Source organism: Nansenia antarctica (genome assembly GCF_963989245.1).
Source record: "Nansenia antarctica genome assembly, chromosome: 10".
In the NCBI taxonomy this organism is placed as follows: Eukaryota; Metazoa; Chordata; class Actinopteri; order Argentiniformes; family Microstomatidae; genus Nansenia; species Nansenia antarctica.
In genome coordinates this window covers 21,688,125-21,710,079 of record NC_137680.1, presented here as the reverse complement: position 1 = coordinate 21,710,079, position 21,955 = coordinate 21,688,125, and the positions used below count along the sequence as shown (strand labels likewise).

The window sequence follows — 21,955 nt, the reverse complement described above, 5'->3', positions numbered from 1 at the left end:
TGTCATTCTCTCCCTCAACCACTCAGAGACTCACCCTCACTCTCCACTTTTAAATCCCACCTCAAAACCTACCTGGTCTCCCACGCATATACCCTCCCCTACCCCTACCCCCCCCCCCCCCCCCCCCCCCCCGTTTCTGTGTTTTCTGTTTTTCCCATATTGTCAGCGTCTTTGAGCCTCGGAAAAGCGCTATCTAAATACAATTAATTGTTATTATTATTATGTATCGAGTTCCTGGAATCAGTATATTTTTGGGGTTGTTAATTCTGTAGATATTAACACATTTAAGTCGGCGGGTATGTTTGTGCATGCGTGGACGTGTGTGTTTGGACCTTTTGAGACGTTTATGATTTGGGCCTACGTCTCCAAGACTCTTCTTCCTGCCTCCTTACAGCACATGATCACCTTCCACAACCTGGGGGCCCTCCTCGGCCGACTGGCCCCTCGATGCACCGACCCCAACCCCTCCATCCGCAGGGTCGCCATAGACTGCATCCACACGCTCCTGTACATCCAGCTACGCTACGAAGGTAACGCCTCACACTCCTCTGTCTTCCCAGGGAAGGGGCCGGCGGAGGGAGAGATCAATAAAGCGCTTATCGACCAGGCGGTGCCAGTGTGTGTCAAGGCTTAAGCCCAGTTTATGCTTCTGCGTAAAATCGACGGCGTAGGCTACGGCGTAGCTTGCGTAGGCCCGCGTAGCCTTGCGTAGGCTACGCCGTAGATTTACGCGCACCTCTCCAAAAATGTAAGTACGCGGCAGTGCCTACGCAACCGTAAGCTCTGTGATTGGTCCGCTTGGTAGCACATGATTCCGACAAGATTCCGACTCTCTCGTCGGCCAAAATGCGGAAGCCATGACAGAAATGTCTTTTACTTTTTCTGTAATTACTTATTAATAAAGATTTGGAAAATTATGATAACCATCGTATTATCTTAGTTTAATGTCATTTCAATGCATCATAGAACTTTTATTTACAACAAGCATAACAAAAAAAAGGAGGAGGCTAAAAGCCTGAGTGATAAACACAGAATAGGCCCGGGGTGTAACTGTTGCACTGTTGAAGCCCAGGAGTGACTGTGGAAATAGCAGTGGCCTTGGCACGCGCTGTAGAAACCCCCCACTGTGCAACCCCCCTACTATCCAACCCCCACTGTGGAAAAATGTTGTCCGATAAGGCATCGAACCTAACGAGGAACGGGTGAGGCTTCACATCCCTCACTCCGTTTCCAACACGTTGCGACGAGCCAGTCTCTACCTCCACCGGCCTCGGTTGTAGTACCTTTCTCGTGTAGTACCTTCCGTTCCACGCTGGTCAGCTTAACAGAGCAAAGGCCGTTACGCTGGCTCTTTTCAAAGATGGGGGGGGAAAAACCACTCTGTGTGGCCGTGTGTCTGGCGGCTCCCTGCCGTGAGTGAGATTGCCGTTGCCTGAGCCGCTCCTCTCGTTGTCCCCCGGTGCCGCAGGCTTCTCCCTGGACTACAAAGACGACTCGGTGGCCAGTCTGATCACCCTGCGGGAGAAGCTGAACAACCCCGACCACGCGGTCCTCTACAAGACCTGCTCCGAGCTCACCAAGGTAAAGGAGCCTTCGTCTTTAACAGCATGTGTGAAAAACATACCGCCGTGACGCGTCCGTCGCGTGTCAGCAACGGTGCTTGCTGGGTAAGTTGAGTTAAAAGCGGGGGCCGACCCCTCCTAACACGGGGGATTTTTCTTGGCACTCGTTGGAAACATTATTGCTTGTTGTGAAGGAATAATACGTTGGCGCAACACAGATCGTATTACAGATCGTACACGGCACAAAGCAGGGTTGCTGGAACGATCGCAGCCGGAAAGGATTATACAGCAGCAGCACACTCCTAACGCTATGAGTCACTCGTCCTGACTGTCGTCTGTCTGTCTGTGTTGTGTGTCTGCCTGCCTCTGCAGATCATCAGTAAGCGTCTACCTCAGGAGCAGCTCAACACGTTGATCTTCATGCTGTTTGAGGGGCTGGTGGATTCCCAGTCCAACTGTTCCAGAGCTTCCAGCGTGATCCTCAACACCCTGATTAAGAACAGAGGAGCTGGACTACAGGACCTGGTAAAGAACGAGGGAAAAGCGTGTTAATAGTGTTAATAGTGTTAATGTGGGATTATTGTGTTTAAAAAAAGTAAATAAGCTAGAATAGCTGATCGTTTTCAGGTAAACCCCCCCCCCAAAAAAAAAAGATTTACAAAGACACTGCACACACAGAAGAATGAGACAGAGACTACACACACACACACACACACACACACACACTCTCTCTCTCTCTTCTACTTGTATACCGTACTGTATCTCTGAATGGTCTGTGTTCCGTCTGTCTCTCTCTCTCTCTCTCTCTCTCTTTCTCTCTCTCTCTTTCTCTCTCTCTCTCTCTCTTTCTCTCTCTCTCTTTCTCTTTCTCTCTCTCTCTTTCTCTCTCTCTCTTTCTCTTTCTCTCTTTCTCTCTCTCTCTCTTTCTCTTTCTCTCTCTCTCTCTTTCTCTCTCTCCTACTTGTATACTGTGTCTGAATGGGCTGTGTTGCGTGTGTGTGTCAGGTGCCTGAGATGTTGGAGGTCCTCCACATCCGCCTGCAGGTGATCTCGGAGGAGCAGGTGAAGGTGGCCGTGGCTCAGTCCATCCTCATCCTGGCCACGCAGCACCTCCAGACGGTCATCAACACCCTCATCTCCTACCCCCTTCCCTTCGACAGGTAGGACATCTCCTACCCCCTTCCCTTCGACAGGTGACAAACTCTTTCCCCTCCCCACCGTCTCTCTCCCTTTGGTTTGACAAGCGAGAGTTCACACTCTCTCCATTTGTACAAGTTGAAAGTTCCCTTTTTCTCTACCCACCCCCCTCTGTCCTGATGTAAGATGGAGTTGCAGTTGAGTAGTGGGGGGGGGGGGTTCCCGCTCGTGTTAAAAGTGTCCACCGTTGTGGCCTGGGGTGGTCCAGTGGTCTAGCACCGCGGTCTACAGTGCACACATATGCCCATGTAGGCATGGGTTTGTATCCGGGCCCCCATGCCCTGCTGGCATGCCCTCTCTCCTTACTTTCCTGTCTGTCTTCACTACATCTGTACATGTGTACAATGAAAAATATGAGTGGGACTGCCCCACTCAGAGAAAATAACAACAACAAAAAAGTGTCCACTGTTGTTTGTGATTTGTCTTTGGTCAGCTGGAGTTGTGAGATGTGGATCGCTCTGGGGGGCGACAGCACCCTGGCCTCCAAGATCATGGAGATCCTCCTGGAGAAGCTGAACGTCATGGTGCCCTACGTGGAGAAGAAGGAGTCCATGATGCGCTCCGGAATGACCAAAGTGGCCACCGGCCACCCGTTAGCGGTGAGTAAGCGCTACACACACACACCGTTTAGTTATTCTAGTAGCAGGCATTTTTGGCATGCAGCAGATGCCTTATTCCAAAGCGACTTACAATCAATACATTTGACTAAGCAAGTGAATCATCAATCCACGCTCCAAGTTGATCAGCCTCTACTGATGTCTCTGCCCTCTAATGTAAGGACCTCCACTACCCTTGGGCTGTTCCCAAAAAATCTGAAAAACTGGCTTAAGGGAAACCAAATCTGCACCCATAACATAATTTAGCTGGGTATTTTTTTAACTGTGTCTTTCATATGCTCTGTATGATGCTGTTTATGTTATCTTGTGTCATTTTAGGATGCCTTTTTTTTGTTTTATCTTGGCCAGGGACCACAGATGAAAATGAGCCTCCTGGCTAAATCTGGCATATTTACACTTGTTGTTAATGGACCTATCGCTAAGCCACGCCCCAAAATAGAAATTGTCCAATCATATCACAGCAAAAGTCACGACAGGCAGAAAACTCGAAATATTCTTGTCATCTTTAAAAATCATGTCTTGCTGTGGTAAATCTGAAATCTGAAATTTGCCAACTCCTACCATTGTAAGTCATTGAATGTCATTCAGTCACGGTCAGTCAGTCACTGTCAGTGAAGCGTTGTTTGTTTGTCTGAGTTTTCAAAGAGGGCGTGGCTTAGCGATAGGTCCATTGCTATGCATTGTCCCTTCTTAAATAAACAGAAATTGATAAATTGAGTCTACATCAGTGTTCAGACCTGTCGGTTTTGACTCGTTGGAAGCTGAGCTGGACGTCTCTCTCTCTCTCTCTCTCTCTCTCTCTCTCTCTCTCTCTCTCTCTCTCTCTCTCTCTCTCTCTCTCTCTCTCTCTCTCTCTCTCTCTCTCCTCCAGATGACGTGCGCCCTGCGGGAGATGATGCTGAACGGCCAGAGCCAGGAGGCGGCGGTGTCTCTGTTCCCCCAGCTCTTCAGCGCTCTGCTGGTGCGGATGGGCTCCAGCGTGGGCGTGCAGCTCCCCAAAGACATCAACAGCAACCGAGCGGGGCCTGAGAAGAAGAGCAGCAGCAGCCCTGTCAAGAACGCCGGCAGCTTCGACGTGTGTGGGTAAGGTCTGGAGAACAACACGCTTTTTAACTCCACGCTACTCACAGCTAAAGATAAACAATAACAAAATCAATCAAATAAAAAAACATATCAGGGCCTATGAGGACAGGAGTAAAGATGGTAAGGGTGTGATAAATCGGTCTCAGACGCGCGCTGCTGTTTTGCTGAAAACCGTCGATGGTGATGATTGAGTACAGGTAGTCCAGAAGTTCCAGTGTCAGGCGTGTTTGTCTGGTCTTCGCCCACTCTTACTGTGGGGAGTTGAGACTCTGATCTGATTGGCTGCCTGCAGGGTGGCGGTGGAAGCCTTGAGGATCCTGCTGGCGAGAGCCGGGCTGGACGAGGTGGTGAAGGTTCTGGACCAGGAGGGGGCCTGGGACAAGATGAAGGACCTCCAGCAGCACACACTCGGAGTCACGCTGCTCTCCAGGTCAGCCCCTTGTGTTGTTTCCAATAAGAGTCAAAGAAGGTCCTGTATTCTGTATTCTCCCTCAAGTTGTGCGATGAGAATACGTACGACTTTATTATTCAATGTATTCGATTAACACTTGATGTAAGCGTTGTCGCCTTGCTTGTGTTTGCCGCGGTCCCTCCCAGGGCGATGGCCAAGCACGCCGGGCCGCGTCTCCCAGCCGTGGTGGAGTGCCTGTGTCCCTGTCTGAACAACATCTACGAGTGCCAGAGAGTCACCGTCACCGCCTTCTTCTCCGAGGTGAGCTGAGAGGCCCCGCAGGCTGTCGTCAGGACCAGGCGTATCGCTGTTCTCCCTCGGTTGACTTAATAGAGTCAACACAGTGCTGCTATAGAAGAACACTGTTATGGACTTCTGGCCTTCATCTATAATTATCTATCCAGTGAGCCAGCTTCATCTACGCTTTAAGGCATCGTTTTCAACTCGCACGGTAATGAATGCAGTGCTGTATTAAGTAGTACCACTTAACACAAAAAAATAAAAAAAAGCCTTTATATACTAATTTACACCTCTGGGCATCAGAACGTGGAGCCGGTGCTCCTGATCGGTGATGCATGGTATCATGGTGTAGTGTGTTCTGGATTCATCTGGAGAGCAAAGTGGATTATGATTACCCTTCCCTGTTTTTTTTGGTTTAATAGTGCTATTACAGTAAACAGGCCTGTCTGAATCACGGCCATGAATACTTAAGTGGAATGTAAAAAGGTTCTGAGAAATAAAGACCCCCCCCCCCTCCTTTAAGCGATTTGAGACAAATCTTGCCTGTCTGGACTTTGTCATTGTGATGGGATAAACAATCGCATAATGGCAATAATAATATATTGTTGTATTTCTATAGCATATTTCAAGAGGTCTGATTTAGATTTTAGATTAGATTTTATTAGGATCCCCATTAGCTGATGTAAAGCATCACCTTCTCTTCCGGGGGTCAACACAAAACATATACAAAAATAAATAACAAAAATGAAAAAAACATCACAAAACACATAACAAAGAAGAACCATCCACAAACAACAACAAACAACAGAAATAGAATTCAAATACTCAGCTAGGATCTAACGCGTAAGATATGTTGCTTCACTTGTTTGTTTTTTTAAACTGATTTTATTCAGGGTTTTAGAGATATGACCTGGTAGGGCCTTCCGTTCAACAGAACTGCACGTTGTTTCGCTTTGTTTTGTTTCAGTTTTTGGAATTGTGTCGTTACCGCTGGTGGTGTGTCTGGTGTCTGGCATGTCTACAGGGTTCCCGCGCTGGACTTAAAAAGCCTAAAAGTCTAAAATCCAACAATCTGATATATAAGGCCTAAAAAGGTCTCACATTTCAGTTATTCGGTCTAAAATTAGGTGCTAGGTCTTAAAAATTAGATCCTGCAACAAAATCAGTCCGACCACATCTATTTACGCGGAAATGAATCAAGCTGGAACCCAAAAAATGTCAATTCGCTTCCTTTTTTGTCTGTATGGCAGTGAAATCCCTAATTTCATCACCTCAAGGATGACAAAAAGCTATCATATGGTGTCGCGAATAGCTCTAAAATTCAATTCAAAGAGGTCTAAAAAGGGTCTAAAAATGTCTTAAATTTGACTTGTTGAAACTTGTAGGAACCCTGGTCTAACGTTGTGTCCTGTCTGTTGTAGCTGCTGAACCACCATGTGGTGACAGAGCTGATGATGATGGACGTGCTGATGAACAACATGATGGAGCGCATCTCTGACCCCTGTTGCACCGTCCGAATGCTGGCTGTCAGGGGCCTGGGCAACATCGCTGTGGGCTCTCCAGAGAAGGTACGCTCCTCGCACTCAGCTCCTCTCACTGTGTGTGTGGATGATTCAGGGTTATGTGTGTGTGTGTGTGTATGATTCAGGGTTATTCATTCTCCTCTGCTGGTGCTTATGGTTTCAAACTCACATTTGAGTACATTTACATTTACACTTTTGGCATTTAGCAGACGCCTTATTCGAAGGAAGAGTATCAGGAAGAGTAATCTAGCTCAGGCCAGGGGCCATTGGCAGTCTCAGTGATAGAAGGATTTTTAATATTTTTTTATATATGTATTTTTTTATATATAGTAAAGGGGAAAAGCGGGTGTCTCAGGAGACGCAGTGCAGGGGGGGTAGTGGATGTCTCAGGAGGAGCAGTTAAGGTGTAACCTGAAGAGATGGGTCTGAGTATAGTGCTATGAGCCGTGGACCCAGGGTGCTAACCATTGCTAATGTACTTTACATGACCCTTGTAGCTAAAACCAATTACCTCTGAGAGGAGGTCAGTCACTCCAGAGACATAGACTAGTAGAGAGGTCTGTTGTTGATTTAACTGATCCTTATGGAGATATGACATTTAGAAAGACCACAGGACACTCAAGTCAAGCAGCATTGCAATGCCCTTTATTGTAATAACGGTTTACAACAAGGAACAGTAGAAAATGGCGAGCTCTCCCCACGCACTCAGACACATGTTTAAATAGAAACAAACTTCTCCCGCCCTCTTCTCCCGCCTGCCACCGAGACCTTTTCTCCACAATATCACAAAAACAGGATACACCCCTCCTCAATCTGGGAACATTTAGGTGTACTATTGCTCAACAATATGCAAGTAAAGAGAATTCACTTTCTTAGTATTTGATATAAAACACTACAGGTCATTAGAGCGTAATGGGTGTTATCAGCTGTATCTCCAGTGCTGTAATAATGAGTCTTATCTGTCTCCTGGGTCTGGTCAGGTGAATAAGTATGCCAAGGAGCTGCTGGCTGCTATGAGCTCTGGGATGGAGGAGAAGGACGACCCAGGTAAACACATCACCCTAGAGGCCATGTCCGGCCTGTCCAAGGTGCTGCTCTACCTGGACAAGAAGAACGTCCACCTGCTGGTGGTCTACATCTTCATGAAGATCAAGCCCTTCCTGGAAAGCGTGAGTGCATGTTTTTTTTGTAACATTCAGAATGTTTCTCAGTGTGTGTAGGCCCGTTGACGTCCTAGCTGTAAAACTCTGTGGCGGTTCAACTCAAGGTCTAGAAATCTGTATGGTCGGTTGCTGCACAGACAGGGTTAGGCCGTGTTCACACTTGACTTCTTTTTTTTGTTGTTGAAAAAAGCGCAGGCTTCACCGCCTTTTGAGCTTCTTTTCCCAGAATGCATTTCGCACCGGCCAGCAGCGGCCAATTTATATCCTCCATTTGAAACCTTCATTGGCTAAAAGCTGTACTTTTGGCTCTACAAGTGTTAACATGTCATTTTATGAAGTTTTAATGTGTTTTCAAGCGAGAAAGTAACCATATATATTCCCAAAATGTGTCCAGTTTATCAAAATAACCCGTTTATATATCTGATCTGACGTTTTTTTCCGTCTTCTCTTCGCTAGCTACATTACGGCTGCGTTCGTATATTCGCCCTGGAATTCGCCCTGGAAATCTGATGGAATGCCTCTTGTCCAATCAAATTACCTGGTCCCTTTATGACGTTGAACCCAGTGTGCGCACCGGCGCTCTCAGAGCGAATTTACAAGCGCACCCTGCGTTGCTTACATACCTTCACTGCGGAGAAACATCGTAACATAATTCCAACAAGTTGTAAAATGATTTGGGGGGCCAATATCTTTAGCTAGCTAAAGTAACTAGCTTACTTTATTGTTGTCTTAGCAGTTGGTAAAAGAACAGGATTCAAATAAATATATCAGCAATAACATATCGTGGGCTTGCTACAGCAAGCACAATTACAACCCAACTTGAAGCTACAATACTGGGACCATTCGTGACTGACAGTCAGTCAAATACTTGGCGAACGTGTGTGTAAGACACAAATAAACTTGGATTTCATGCATTTCAAGTGGCATCTTTGTAATCATGACGATGTAGTCATGTCTACGAGGCAGACAAGGCTTCCCTTTACGACTATTACCAAGTCTATCGCTGGGTATATTTGCAAGGTGTGTTGTGTTGAACTGGGTATATTTGCAACAGTGTTGTGGAAAATGAAGATTTCTGCCGAATGCTGCTAACACTGGAACCACGTTATGAAATACCAGTAGCAATCATGAGTTGTTCAACTGTTCAACTGGTAGTGCTACATTGTTTTTGTCCATCTTGGTGGGTCTGACGTCCTGGAGCACCGGTAGCTAGGAAGTAGGTTACTAGGAAAGGCGCTTGACATCAAACAGCTTAAAAAAAAAAAAAAGTGTGAACACGGCCTTAGTCTACAAAAGTACCAACGAAAAGTTTTAAAAAACGAAAAAAACATCCTTCTTCTAGCATTGTAATTGCCAATGGCCCCTGTTCATCGCAGAGATATTTGTTTCTTATGATGACTGATGGATAGATGATTCACTTACTTAGACAAATGTGTTTTTTTGTATTTTGTAGCTTTGGAATAAGGCGTCTCCTAAATGCCAAAAATGATCATGTAAATGTTGTTGGTCCAGTGGTCATTTGTTAATCTTCCCGCCCCCTACAGGAGAACGATGAGATCCGCTGTGCCTCCATCATGCTCCTGGGGAACCTGTCTCGCTTTGGCTCAGGAGAGCCCGTGTTTAAGGACCAGATCCACAACGTGCTGGTCAGCCTTCTGCTGCACCTCAGTGACCCCAACCTGCAGGTGGTGAAGGTGAGGAGCAGGTCCCGCCTCTCACAGCCCCGGGCCCTGAGGCAGGTGGTCAAGGTGAGGAGCAGGTCCAGCCTCTCACAGCCCCGGGCCCTGAGGCAGGTGGTCAAGGTGAGGAGCAGGTCCAGCCTCTCACAGCCCCGGGCCCTGAGGCAGGTGGTCAAGGTGAGGAGCAGGTCCAGCCTCTCACAGCCCCGGGCCCTGAGGCAGGTGGTCAAGGTGAGGAGCAGGTCCAGCCTCTCACAGCCCCGGGCCCTGAGGCAGGTGGTCAACTTGTTTACTGTAATCCGTCACTGTCGATATGGGACCCTGCTGGATATATGTGACACGTACAGTCTAGATGTCATTCAATATTGTCGCTTTTTGATTTCATACAGTGCCCTCCACAATTATTAAACATTAAATGGGTTACAAAAAGATTCACCTTTTGGTGAATTAGCTTAATGTCACACTGGAAAAAAACAGAGAAACATCCAACCTTTAAATTGAAGTAAATTTATTAAAAAAAAGAAGAAATACATATTTCTAACAAAACCATGTGTGCCACAATTATTGGCACCCCTGCATTTCATACTTTTACAACCTCCCTTTGCAAATAAAACAGCACTGAGTCTTCTGCTGTAACATCTAATAAGGTTGGAGAACACAGAGCAAGGAATCTGAGACCGTTCCTCTTTACAGAACCTCTCCAGAGCATCCAGGGTCGTAGGTCCTCTCTTCTCTCCTCTTCAGCTCAGCCCACAGGGTTTCAATGGGGTTTAGGTCAGGGGACTGAGATGGCCATGACTGAAGCTTGATTTTGTGTTCAGTGAACCATTTCTGTGTTGATCTGGACAATTTGGGACGATTTTGGATGTTTTGGATCATTGTCCTGGCTGGAAGATCCAATGACAACCCAGTTTTAGTTTCCTGGCAGAGGCAGCCAGATTCAGATTTATAATTTCCTGGTGTTTCCTGGAGTTCATGATGCCATGCTCCCTAACAAGGTTCCCAGGGCCTTTGGTGGAAAGACAGCCCATAACTAAAGGCAGTTCTGGAGAATTCGGGGGTTATTCATGAATGTTGCGTACGCAAGAAAGCATGTGTACGCACATTTTATTGGTGTATGAATAAGGGAATAATGGCCTATGTGTCACCTCATATTTATACCCCAGTGAAACAAGAAGTCATGGATTACTATTTGAAAGTTCCTAAACACTCTGAGCAACTTAAAAAAGTTAAATATAAATGGGAAAAAATGCTTCAGTTACATTGTGTTCATAAGAATTTCTACGGGTGTCAATAATTGTGGCACACATGGTTTTGTTAGAAATAATTATTTCTTGATGACAGATTTAAAAAAAAAATATATATATATATATATATATATAATAAATTTACTTTAATGTTTATTAAAAGTACTTTAATCAAAAAAAAATGGTGTGAGATTAAGCTAATTCACCAAAAGATAATGCTTTTTACTCATCTTTACCAGGGGTGCCAATAACTGTGAAGGTTACTGTATATTCAATTATATTGAACTGTTTTATGGATAGTGTTTTCATTCTTATATGGATTTCAAGCAGCTGTCTGTACTGAAACGTACAGCAGATGGTAATGACTTTGGTCTGTCTGTGTCTGTCTGTCGTTGCAGGCATGTAAGTACGCCATGCGAGTGTGCGCTCCGGTGGTGGGTTCAGAACAGATCACCACCATGTTCCAGAACCATCTACACGAGGACAAGAGTCTGCACTACGGAGAGTTCATCAACGACCTCACCAAATACATAGTGAGTTGCTCAGCTCCATGCCCCCCTCTCAGCTCCATGCCCCCCTCTCAGCTCCCTGCCCCCCTCTCAGCTCCATGCCCCCCTCTCAGCTCCATGCCCCCCTCTCAGCTCCATGCCCCCCTCTCAGCTCCATGCCCCCCTCTCAGCTCCCTGCCCCCCTCTCAGCTCCATGCCCCCCTCTCAGCTCCATGCCCCCCTCTCAGCTCCATGCCCCCCTCTCAGCTCCATGCCCCCCTCTCAGCTCCATGCCCCCCTCTCGGCTCCATGCCCCCCTCTCAGCTCCATGCCCCCCTCTCAGCTCCATGCCCCCCTCTCAGCTCCATGCCCCCCTCTCAGCTCCATGCCCCCCTCTCAGCTCCATGCCCCCCTCTCAGCTCCATGCCCCCCTCTCAGCTCCATGCCCCCCTCTCAGCTCCATGCCCCCCTCTCAGCTCCATGCCCCCCTCTCAGCTCCATGCCCCCCTCTCAGCTCCATGCCCCCCTCTCAGCTCCCTGCCCCCCTCTCAGCTCCATGCCCCTCTCTCAGCTCCCTGCCCCCCTCTCAGCTCCATGCCCCCCTCTCAGCTCCATGCCCCCCTCTCAGCTCCCTGCCCCCCTCTCAGCTCCATGCCCCCCTCTCAGCTCCATGCCCCCCTCTCAGCTCCATGCCCCCCTCTCAGCTCCATGCCCCCCTCTCAGCTCCCTGCCCCCCTCTCAGCTCCATGCCCCCCTCTCAGCTCCCTGCCCCCCTCTCAGCTCCATGCCCCCCTCTCAGCTTCATGCCCCCCTCTCAGCTCCATGCCCCCCTCTCAGCTCCATGCCCCCCTCTCAGCTCCCTGCCCCCCTCTCAGCTCCATGCCCCCCTCTCAGCTCCATGCCCCCCTCTCAGCTCCATGCCCCCCTCTCGGCTCCATGCCCCCCTCTCAGCTCCATGCCCCCCTCTCAGCTCCATGCCCCCCTCTCAGCTCCATGCCCCCCTCTCGGCTCCAGATCCTGGGCCCTCATTATGGAGTAGGACCCAGACTCTGTGTCTAACAGCTAACTGTGATGAGTCATTTGATCTCCCCCACAGATTCAAGACTTTCCTGGCATGCTCAACTTCTACCACATCACCGTCATCCAGTTCTTCAAAAGCAACTGGGCGGAGGTTCGGGCCGGCGCCGCTATGTTTATCGGTAGGGGAAATCCTCCAGGACTTCAGTGTGTCTCCCTGGGCTCTTTTGATCACCTTCTGTTTCGCTAGACTTCATCTCACTGTGTCTCATTGCTGAACTCAATTGCTCTCCTAACGTCAGTAGTCAGTTATGAGTATAAAACATTTAAATAATAATAACATAAATAAATAATAGTTGTCTAGACTTTTCGGTTATTGTTTTTTGATTTAACTACCCGTCGTTATCCAGAAAAGAGAGGAGTGATTCGTGTTTATGCCGAACCATTGCCTAAGTGAACCTTTAGGAGAGATTGGACAGTGTTGTACATGAAATGCATACAGTCATCAAATGCTAATCCAGCTTTCTGTTTTTAATCTGTAGGTTTCCTTCTGGGGAATCTTCCTGAGGAATTGTTCGATCACATGAACATGGGCAGTGTGACCAAAGGTACCCATGTGTTTGTGTCTGTCAGCAGCAGCGGTCTGGAGTCGTCTGTCACTCTGTTGGCGTCTCCCTCTACACTGATGATGATGATGATGATGATGATGATGATGATCTGTGTCTGTTCTCTCTCAGGGCTGGTCATGCTGCTCCAGGACCCAGACCCTGTGGTGCGGGTAAAGGCAGCTGAAGCCATGGGCCACTTCCATTGAAAACACACACACACACACACACACAAACACAAACACACACACACACACACACACACACACACACACATTCTGCCATAAGTAGCTTTTTTGTTTTTGCTTTTGTTACTGCTTTTTTTTTTTTTTTTACACGATGAATATGGTACTTGACATGGTACTTGACTTAGTTCTTAAAAAACAAAACAATTTAGTGACCAAAGACTGTGTGTACCTCCATGTATAGAATTGCATCCATGCGTTCATTCCAGCACTTTGAAGCTTAGAATTTAGAATTCCTTTTTTTTTGTTGCAAGGTCAGGGAATGGTAACGGTGTGGTAGATTTTAGGCCTTAAGGGCCGTGGTACAGTTAGCATCAGCCTGACCTCTGACCCCAGTCTGTCTCTTAGTGTTAGCCTTACCTGTGTGTTCTGTGAGCCCCCCGAGCCCCCCCCCCCCCCCCCCCCTTCCTTCCAGTCACACAAACGGATCGACTACCTAAACAGACGAGTCAGCAATAAGCAGCCGAGTCAGTGGGAGCAGGAGAGCAGGAGGGCGTACACTAGAGGGCTGTCAGACACAGCCCTGTCCCCAGCCCTGTCCCCTCTCTGGAGCTCCTCAGGCTCTACTCTCCAGGCTCACAAAAGTTCCAGCGTTAAGGACTGCGATTCTTAAATACTAGCTAGCTACTGTAGTTCTGCAAATCTTCTCCGTGCTTCCTCGTTACCCCAGGTAGAACATGTACGCAACCAGGCCCCTCCCATGGAGACGCCACAATGAGTGCCAAATCTAATTATATTATTATTATTATTATTATTATTATTATTATTATTATTAATAAGTAGCTGCGTTGAGAGACAATAATGTTTCATTTATCGTCATTACCCTCCTTTCTATATACACGATTTAAAAGATGTAATGCACTTACTTTTCCACTTCTAATGTCTTTTTCATGTGATTGTATGTACTAGGTTGTTATGTTGAACAGATTAGGAGGGGGGGGGGGGTTATGGTAGATATCTCCTCATTAGCACTGTGTTGTATACTAAACCAGTACACTGTCCGTCCGTCGCTGTACATTGAAAGACGCATCGAGATGTTTCCATGGTGACACTGATGGATGTAGATGTGTTCTTCAGTGGGTATAGGCACTTTTTTTTTTATGTTGAATCGGTTTGGGTCAAACCTTCCACTTTGGGACTTGTGGGTGTCTGTCAGGGGGACTTTTAGTGTGGTGCGCTGAAGCCTAGAATGGATGTTCTGTTGTTGTTGTACGTTATTGTAATTATTCTGACATCGGCGATCTGTGTATTTAGTTTTTATAATCAACTTGAAGACGTGCACTGTATAACCGTATGTATGAAGGCTGGTTCCCATTTCAAGTGGGAATGAGCTGATGATCAAGTGATGATGGCAATCATATCTTATTTAAAAGTAAATAATAAAAGTTATGATCCCTCGAAACCAAACTGGTGTCTATAAGTGCTTAGTCGTTGTTTTTTTGGGTGAAAATAAAAAACCCTTGCATGACAAATGATGTGGTTGTATTATGATAGCTCAATGGGAGAGAAAGAAACCGGAGAGACAACTAGAGGGAGGGTATACTGTACGGTACAGACACTGAGTATATAGAGCCTTCTGTCAAAGGCTCCAGTAGCTCCAGTATGGATGGGAAAGCTGATTTGATAACCTGTGGAAGCTCTCTGCTCCCCCTCCAAACATTCATCTCTGAGCGCATCTGGCTGATGGAAGTGAATCGGGGAATAGAATGTAATTGTGTCCACCTCCGACCTGCTTTTCCAAATGACTAATGGTTTTAATATGTCTCCGAAAAGCTCACTTCAGAAGGAACGTCCACCGGGTCCCTTAACGACTCCTCAAAAGGGGAAGGGAGAGAGAGCGAAAGAGTAATTTGATGGCTGTAGAAGAAGAGAACTGTTTCACCAAGCAGTATTAGGATTGCCCGTGTTCAAGGGGAATAAAAAGAGACAGCGGGTGATTTAGTTAGTTCAACTCTTACCAGAGTATAATCAGGATCTTATATTCATTTTCCTGGACATTCTATTTAAACTGCAGTCCGCAAATTGGAGGCTCAACTAGTCTATATGAGATAATCAAAGTCTAATATAATTGAATTCATACAGTATATGTCTGGCGTTTCGCAGGATATTATGATCTGTCAATTGTACTTAAGGATGACACGGACAGGCTTGTTGCATATAATGCAAAGCACAGGCCCATGTGGAGTTCCTAACCATGACTTACAGTGACTGCTATGCATGATATATATATATACCCATTATATATACCCATTATATTTTTTAAACAATCCAGTCTTAGGTACGTAATGGTGATTCCAAATGATCAGTGTGGTTGCATTGAACGGCCGGGTCCTAAGTCGCTACACGACGACGCAGGTCATTTCAAAACCTCAATTGACCCTGTTTAAGTCATGACATTGAAGCTAATGTGATACTAATGTAATTATAGAGAACCACTGGAGGAGATTTAGGATTGAAAAGTGTTGACGTGTACTCCGTGGTCAGAAGATGAGTGTTTAAGAGAAGAGGCACAACAGTTAGTTTAGAGCTGTGGTTGTACAGTACAACATATGCCGCAGGCAAGAAATGGATGCAACAGTTCAAAGCAATTTTCTATCCTAATAACTTTATATTTTGATAATGATATTGATGATAATTTATTGGTAATATAAAACATGTGTGCAACTCTACCAAACGGTATAATGGCTAAAGGCTAAATGTAAAGGCCTCATTGTAATATATCCATATGTAATATATCTATATGTAATATATCTACAGACTACAGTATCTCCTAGACACAAAGCATTCTTTGGACACTGCACCTGCAGAGGTACTCCCTTGTCCACATCCAGCTATGGAATTCCTTTCCAATTCCCCATGAATAATCAAAGCTTTCCAGCATGAGTAGGTACCATCACATCTGTAAGGGAGATTTATGACGTGTCCTGGTTCTGCATCAGACGTTGTTTAATCTCAGCACAAGGCTCTATTTAACACAGTCCATTGTTATGTTGTGTTCAATTTGATGACTCTAAATTCATGGCATCAGGAGATTTTTCTTCGTCTTGCTGAACCAACAAACCATGGATTTTTGCAGACCTGTTAGGCGAGTGTTCTCCACTTAGAAAAGACCACGTCGCCACCGGGGGGAGCTAAAGATCATCGTAAGCAAATAATCCTCACGTTGTCACTTCAACCTTGCTGAATTGCTAAATGTGAGAGGCACACATTGAGTGGAATACTAAAGCCAATACAGAGCAGGAGAGTAAATTGGATTACTTATCCAATTGAAATTCGTTTGGCCAAAAGGTCAAGCATGCCTTGATCAGATTATGTTTATCAAGTCATTCACTACCCCGCAAAAATCCCTCATAATCCTGTTCACAATTGAGTCCTTATAGTCTCAGGTAATGTGTGTGTGTATGTGAGGTCAGACAGATGTGGTTTTGTGTGCAGGGGGGGGTTAATTATCTGTGTTAAACCCACTAACTGTCCTTTATCATAATCAAGTTCATCTTCTCCTTTAGCGCACCTTCTATTGACATTGGCTATTTTCTCTTCTTTTCCTGCCTGTTGAAAAAAAGATTAGAGGCTCATTTGTTGCTCCTTGATAACGCCTCTCCCTGCCCACCCATTTACAGCACTAATGCAGCTGATGGAATGGGTTGACAAGCCCTTCAGAAAGGCAGAGGGGGACAGAGATTCTGTGTTAATCACACTGGCTGACAGAGGAAAGCCCCTGCATAGCAATGCCACAAGTTTTAACTCTGAGTGGCGGGCTTAATGAGGAATTACTCTTGGGAGGTGTCACTTGGAGGTCATTGGAAGGATTTTCGAAAACTGACAACTGACCCTCCTCAAGCACGAAGGAAAGACAAGTTCCCACACCTACTGTATGTTTCAAAACCTCATAATTTCCCCCCTCTCTTATTTGGTTCCTATAGAATCTAACTGTAATGTATTAGACTGCAGGAACCACTTACGCTGGTTTTTATCAGTCATCTTATAGTACTTACAAGACTCCAGATGGATATATCCCATGAAGGGATTGAAGTGTCATTCAAATTAGGATAACGCTCTTCCTCTTCCTCCTCCATCTCGCTCTCTCTCGCTCTCTTTTGCTCTCTCTCTCTCTCTCTCTCTCTCTCTCTCTCTCTTTTGCTCTCTCTCTCTCTCTCTCTGAAATTACAGTCATTCCTTCCCCTCTTGGCAGCTGTGGAGGGCTAGACAGAGGGGCAATGTAGCTGGACTTGACCCCGCTCTTTGAGGACATATGGGTCTAATCTGGAACACGATTGCTTTTGCTCACATGAGATAGTTCCCATCAATTTATACCAGTGTGATACAATGAAAATACCTGGCTGTGTTCAGAGACCATTATATCTTAGAACCTGTAGTCATCTTGATACTGCGCGGGGGCAAGGGCACTGTCCAATAGTTGGCTTGGGAAACCTATTTCAATTGAAAACTGGAAAAAAAGTATTGACTTTATGGTGAACTTGATAGATTTTGTAGCACTTTTTAACAACCTTTGTTTGTTTCCCAAGTCACATTTTTTTGGTAGCATCAATAGTTATTATTTAGGGGTTTATTTCCAAAAAACAAAACAAATCTAGATTAATTTCTAACCAGGAAATAGTGTCCAACAAATAGTGACTTTTGTCTTACAGCCAAACCTACAGTATAACAAAATGTCAGTGCAGGAGGAAACTTGATAATTGAATACTGTATATAAAACAAAACAATACCTACTGGCGTGCCAGCTTGCCTCGTGATTCTCCATGCCCTTGGAACATGATCACAGTTGAAATAAACTGTAAAAGCCATTTTTGATCAACCAGTTGATCATTTTCAATTTGGGTGTGTGCTTATGCCCTGCCTGCCTGCCTGGGCAAATGTACATTTCCACATCAGTATACTCTCTGTGTCTGGATGCTCACAAGCGGCACTAGAGATTCTCATACACATTCTGTCTGTCTGTCTCTCTCTCTCTCTCTCCCTCTCTCTCCCCCCTCTCTCTCTCTCTCTCTCTCTCTCTCTCTCTCTCTCTCTCTCTCTCTCTCTCCCCCTCTCTCTCTCTCTCTCTCCCCCTCTCTCTCTCTCTCTCTCTCTCCCCCTCTCTCTCTCTCTCACTCTCTCTCTCTCTCTCTTTCTCTCTCACTTCTCTCTCTCACTAACACACACACACATACACACACACACACACACACACACACACTCTCTTTCTCTCTCTCTCTTTCTCTCTCTCACTAACACACACACACATACACACACACTCTCTTTCTCTCTCTCTCTCTCTCTCTCTCTCTCTCTACTTTAGGTGGAGTGTGATCACAAATGAACCGTGAAATTAAGAAACAGATAGCTAGAACACACTTCCTCTGGGGACCGTGATGCTGAGGGAAGGAGCAGCCCAGGCCAGACCAGGGGAATCATTAGCTTATGGGAGGGGGGCCTCAGTGTCCTCCAGCTGTTCTCTTCACAAGGCACCAGGAGGAGGAACTAAACTCTACACTCCTCCACTGGGGCACAAAGGGAGGGTGGGAGAGGCCAGGGAGGGGGGAAAGGCAGGCGTGTCCTTTAAACAAGGCTTACAAGGGGCAGCTCAATTAGGTGAAAAGGAGGATTTCAGGGGAATCCACGACTGAACATTGAAACACATACTACACATGTTATTTAAATGAGTTTGCCATTAGCCGACTTGCTATACACCTTGCGCGTACGTTTAACATTAACTAGCGATATTTTCTGGAGCCCATATGTTTGAGGATGAGTATTGACTTGAGACCAATTTGTAATGCCGTCTATGTTCGTAGTGTCTCTGGCTGTTACTGAATAATCCAGGAAGGTGACAACACTGCACAGCTGGAGGAACCTGTTTGCTTCTAGGCTGCATTTTACACCACTGTTATGGTTAGCATCTAGAGCTAACATGCAAGTGAGTGGGATTAGAAGCTAACCTACAGTATTGGGGGGTTGTTGGAGGTAGAAATCGGAGAATGGGCTTATTGTAATGAATGGAATAGCCCGTCCATCCACCAGCCTCCTATGGAAACCATAGCTTGGCCATAGAGGGGCAGACATCTGGACCATAGAGGGGCAGACATCTTGACCATAGAGGGGCAGACATCTTGGCCATAGAGGGGCAGACATCTTGACCATAGAGGGGCAGGCATCTTGGCCATAGAGGGGCAGACATCTTGACCATAGAGGGGCAGACATCTGGACCATAGAGGGGCAGACATCTTGACCATAGAGGGGCAGACATCTTGGCCATAGAGGGGCAGACATCTTGACCATAGAGGGGCAGACATCTTGGCCATAGAGGGGCAGACATCTTGACCATAGAGGGGCAGACATCTGGACCATAGAGGGGCAGACATCTTGACCATAGAGGGGCAGACATCTTGGCCATAGAGGGGCAGACATCTTGACCATAGAGGGGCAGGCATCTTGGCCATAGAGGGGCAGACATCTTGACCATAGAGGGGCAGACATCTTGACCATAGAGGGGCAGGCATCTTGACCATAGAGGGGCAGACATCTGGACCATAGAGGGGCAGACATCTTGACCATAGAGGGGCAGACATCTTGGCCATAGAGGGGCAGACATCTTGACCATAGAGGGGCAGACATCTTGACCATAGAGGGGCAGACATCTTGGCCATAGAGGGGCAGACATCTTGACCATAGAGGGGCAGGCATCTTGACCATAGAGGGGCAGACATCTTGACCATAGAGGGGCAGACATCTTGACCATAGAGGGGCAGACATCTTGACCATAGAGGGGCAGACATCTTGACCATAGAGGGGCAGACATCTTGGCCAGCAGCCAGGGTAGTCATGTACAGTGCCTTCGGGAAGTATTCACTTTTTCCACATGTTATTGTGTAATAGACTCAATTTAAAATGGATTAAATAAAAATGATTTGCCATCAATCCACACACAATACCCCAGAATAACAAAGTGAAAACACTTTTCAGTGAATTTATTCACATTTAAATACAGAAATACCTCATGTACATGACACTGTTAAAATGAGCTAAAATGCAAAAATGTCATAAAAAGAATCACTCAATAAATTCAATGTAGTCCATCTTAATGAAAGGATAATAGTTTGTGTCATTTTGGAATTAATATCTTTGTTTTTATAGGGTCTCTGATTTGCAGTGTATTTGCCATGTAGATTAGGATGTCACTACCAACTCAGCACATTTCATAATTTTCTCTTGATCCAGACAAAGTCCCCAGTCCCTGCCAGTGACAAACATACCCTTAACTTGATGCAGCTACCACTAATCTTCACACGAGAGATGCTGCGGAAATTGCATTGCACGTGCTGGCTTTTTACTAAACCAAATAAACACATTTCCAGGCACTTTCTTTGCTGTATCACTTGAATTCATTGTTGCAAAAACAATTATGGATATGAGATTTTCCATTAAGGGATTCTTTTGGCCACTTGATTATAGACCAATTTTGCAGAGTTGATATTGACTGAGATGATATTGTCTCATCGACTGTGCTTGTTTTCCTCTCCACCATTCAACATTGTACATTTGTGTAAGTCTCCCCAGACCTCAGGGTCGCATTCCTGAGCACTTTTGTTCCTCTCCACTTGCTTAGTTTGTAATGACAACCTGATCCACACAGTTTGTAATTGATTCCTATGCAAATTAGAGACCCTATAGAAACAACGATATTAATTCCAATATTACATTAACTATTATCATTGCATTAACATAATTAAGAGTAAGATGGACTCAATTCAACTTGTTGAGTGATTTGTTGATGGCATTTTTTCATTTTAGGTAATTTTAAGAGTGTAATAGCAAAGCGTCTGAATACATGAGGTATTTCTGTATTTACATTTTTATACATTTACAGATTTTTTTACAGATACTTTTATTTTTATGTTTTCACTTTGTCATTCTGGGGTATTGTGTGTGGATTGATGGTAAACTCTTTTAAATGTATGCATTTGAAATTGAGTCTATAACACAACCAAATGTGGAGAAAGTGAAGGGGTCTGAATACTTTCTGAAGGCACTGTATATGATGAGAACCCAATACTCTATGAGCTCTAACAAACCTCTTTCAGCTGTAGCCCCTTTAAACTAACTTAAACCTGGTAACAGCTAGGCTGCAGGATGCTTCACTGCTTCTCTTCCATACTGTCATGTTGTTTTGAAATCTCAAAATCATTGTGGCTGTGAAGCGAGTACACATCATTAGCAAACACTGACTTGGTTTACTTTATTTACAACCACCTGTTTTCACATAGAGTAATTGATCTGGCTAATCGTAAAGATAGCAAAGTAATTAGTGAGTGTACTTGCAAATCTTATTCATCTGACTTAATCACAAAGGCTAATTGATTTCATTTCACTAAGCAAAATCCATTCCTTTTTGAAGATAGGTCATTAAATCAAGAGACTAGTTTCCAGTCAAATCTCTTGTTAGATTGCTGCCTCGCCTCTGCTTCACATCTGCAGTCGTGTGGGGAGATTGATTGCGTTGCACCTTGGGCTTGGGTTCAATGCATTGTAAGAATCTGGCATCTCCGCTTCATCTTGAGATAAGCCTGTTGTTAGTAAAACAGCAGTGAAGCTCGCAGTAACTTATGAGCGACTGTTACAGCAATAACATTAGCTTAACGTCGACCATAATAGGTCAGCAAATTTCATTAAACCTGATGGAGACAGTGTTTCACAAATAGTAAATGAGGCACATTAATAAAGTCTTATCTGGTTAAATATGCTCCGATGTTAATGAGCAATCACCATCCGTTAATGCAGTCTTAATTAACCAGCAATCACCCACTTCTTAAGTGTAATTAAATGCCACTTGAACCATAT

The 21,955-nt window shown here is 45.5% G+C and overlaps 1 protein-coding gene across 1 annotated transcript in view; it reads left to right on the top strand.

The window, feature by feature from the left end:
• The window catches only part of mroh1 (maestro heat-like repeat family member 1), a 33,946-nt gene extending 20,816 nt beyond the window's left edge, over positions 1 to 13,130 (top strand). Inside the window, exons 29-43 of the mRNA XM_080540366.1 lie at positions 395 to 530; positions 1,469 to 1,581; positions 1,935 to 2,087; positions 2,568 to 2,722; positions 3,193 to 3,358; positions 4,248 to 4,459; positions 4,752 to 4,889; positions 5,057 to 5,171; positions 6,572 to 6,718; positions 7,654 to 7,842; positions 9,381 to 9,530; positions 11,161 to 11,295; positions 12,347 to 12,449; positions 12,810 to 12,875; positions 13,005 to 13,130. Of these exons, the coding sequence (XP_080396492.1) occupies positions 395 to 530; positions 1,469 to 1,581; positions 1,935 to 2,087; positions 2,568 to 2,722; positions 3,193 to 3,358; positions 4,248 to 4,459; positions 4,752 to 4,889; positions 5,057 to 5,171; positions 6,572 to 6,718; positions 7,654 to 7,842; positions 9,381 to 9,530; positions 11,161 to 11,295; positions 12,347 to 12,449; positions 12,810 to 12,875; positions 13,005 to 13,081 (2,055 nt within the window). The 3' untranslated portion in view covers positions 13,082 to 13,130. The remainder of the gene's footprint in view (positions 1 to 394; positions 531 to 1,468; positions 1,582 to 1,934; positions 2,088 to 2,567; positions 2,723 to 3,192; positions 3,359 to 4,247; positions 4,460 to 4,751; positions 4,890 to 5,056; positions 5,172 to 6,571; positions 6,719 to 7,653; positions 7,843 to 9,380; positions 9,531 to 11,160; positions 11,296 to 12,346; positions 12,450 to 12,809; positions 12,876 to 13,004) is intronic.
• The last annotated feature ends 8,825 nt before the right edge of the window (positions 13,131 to 21,955 follow it).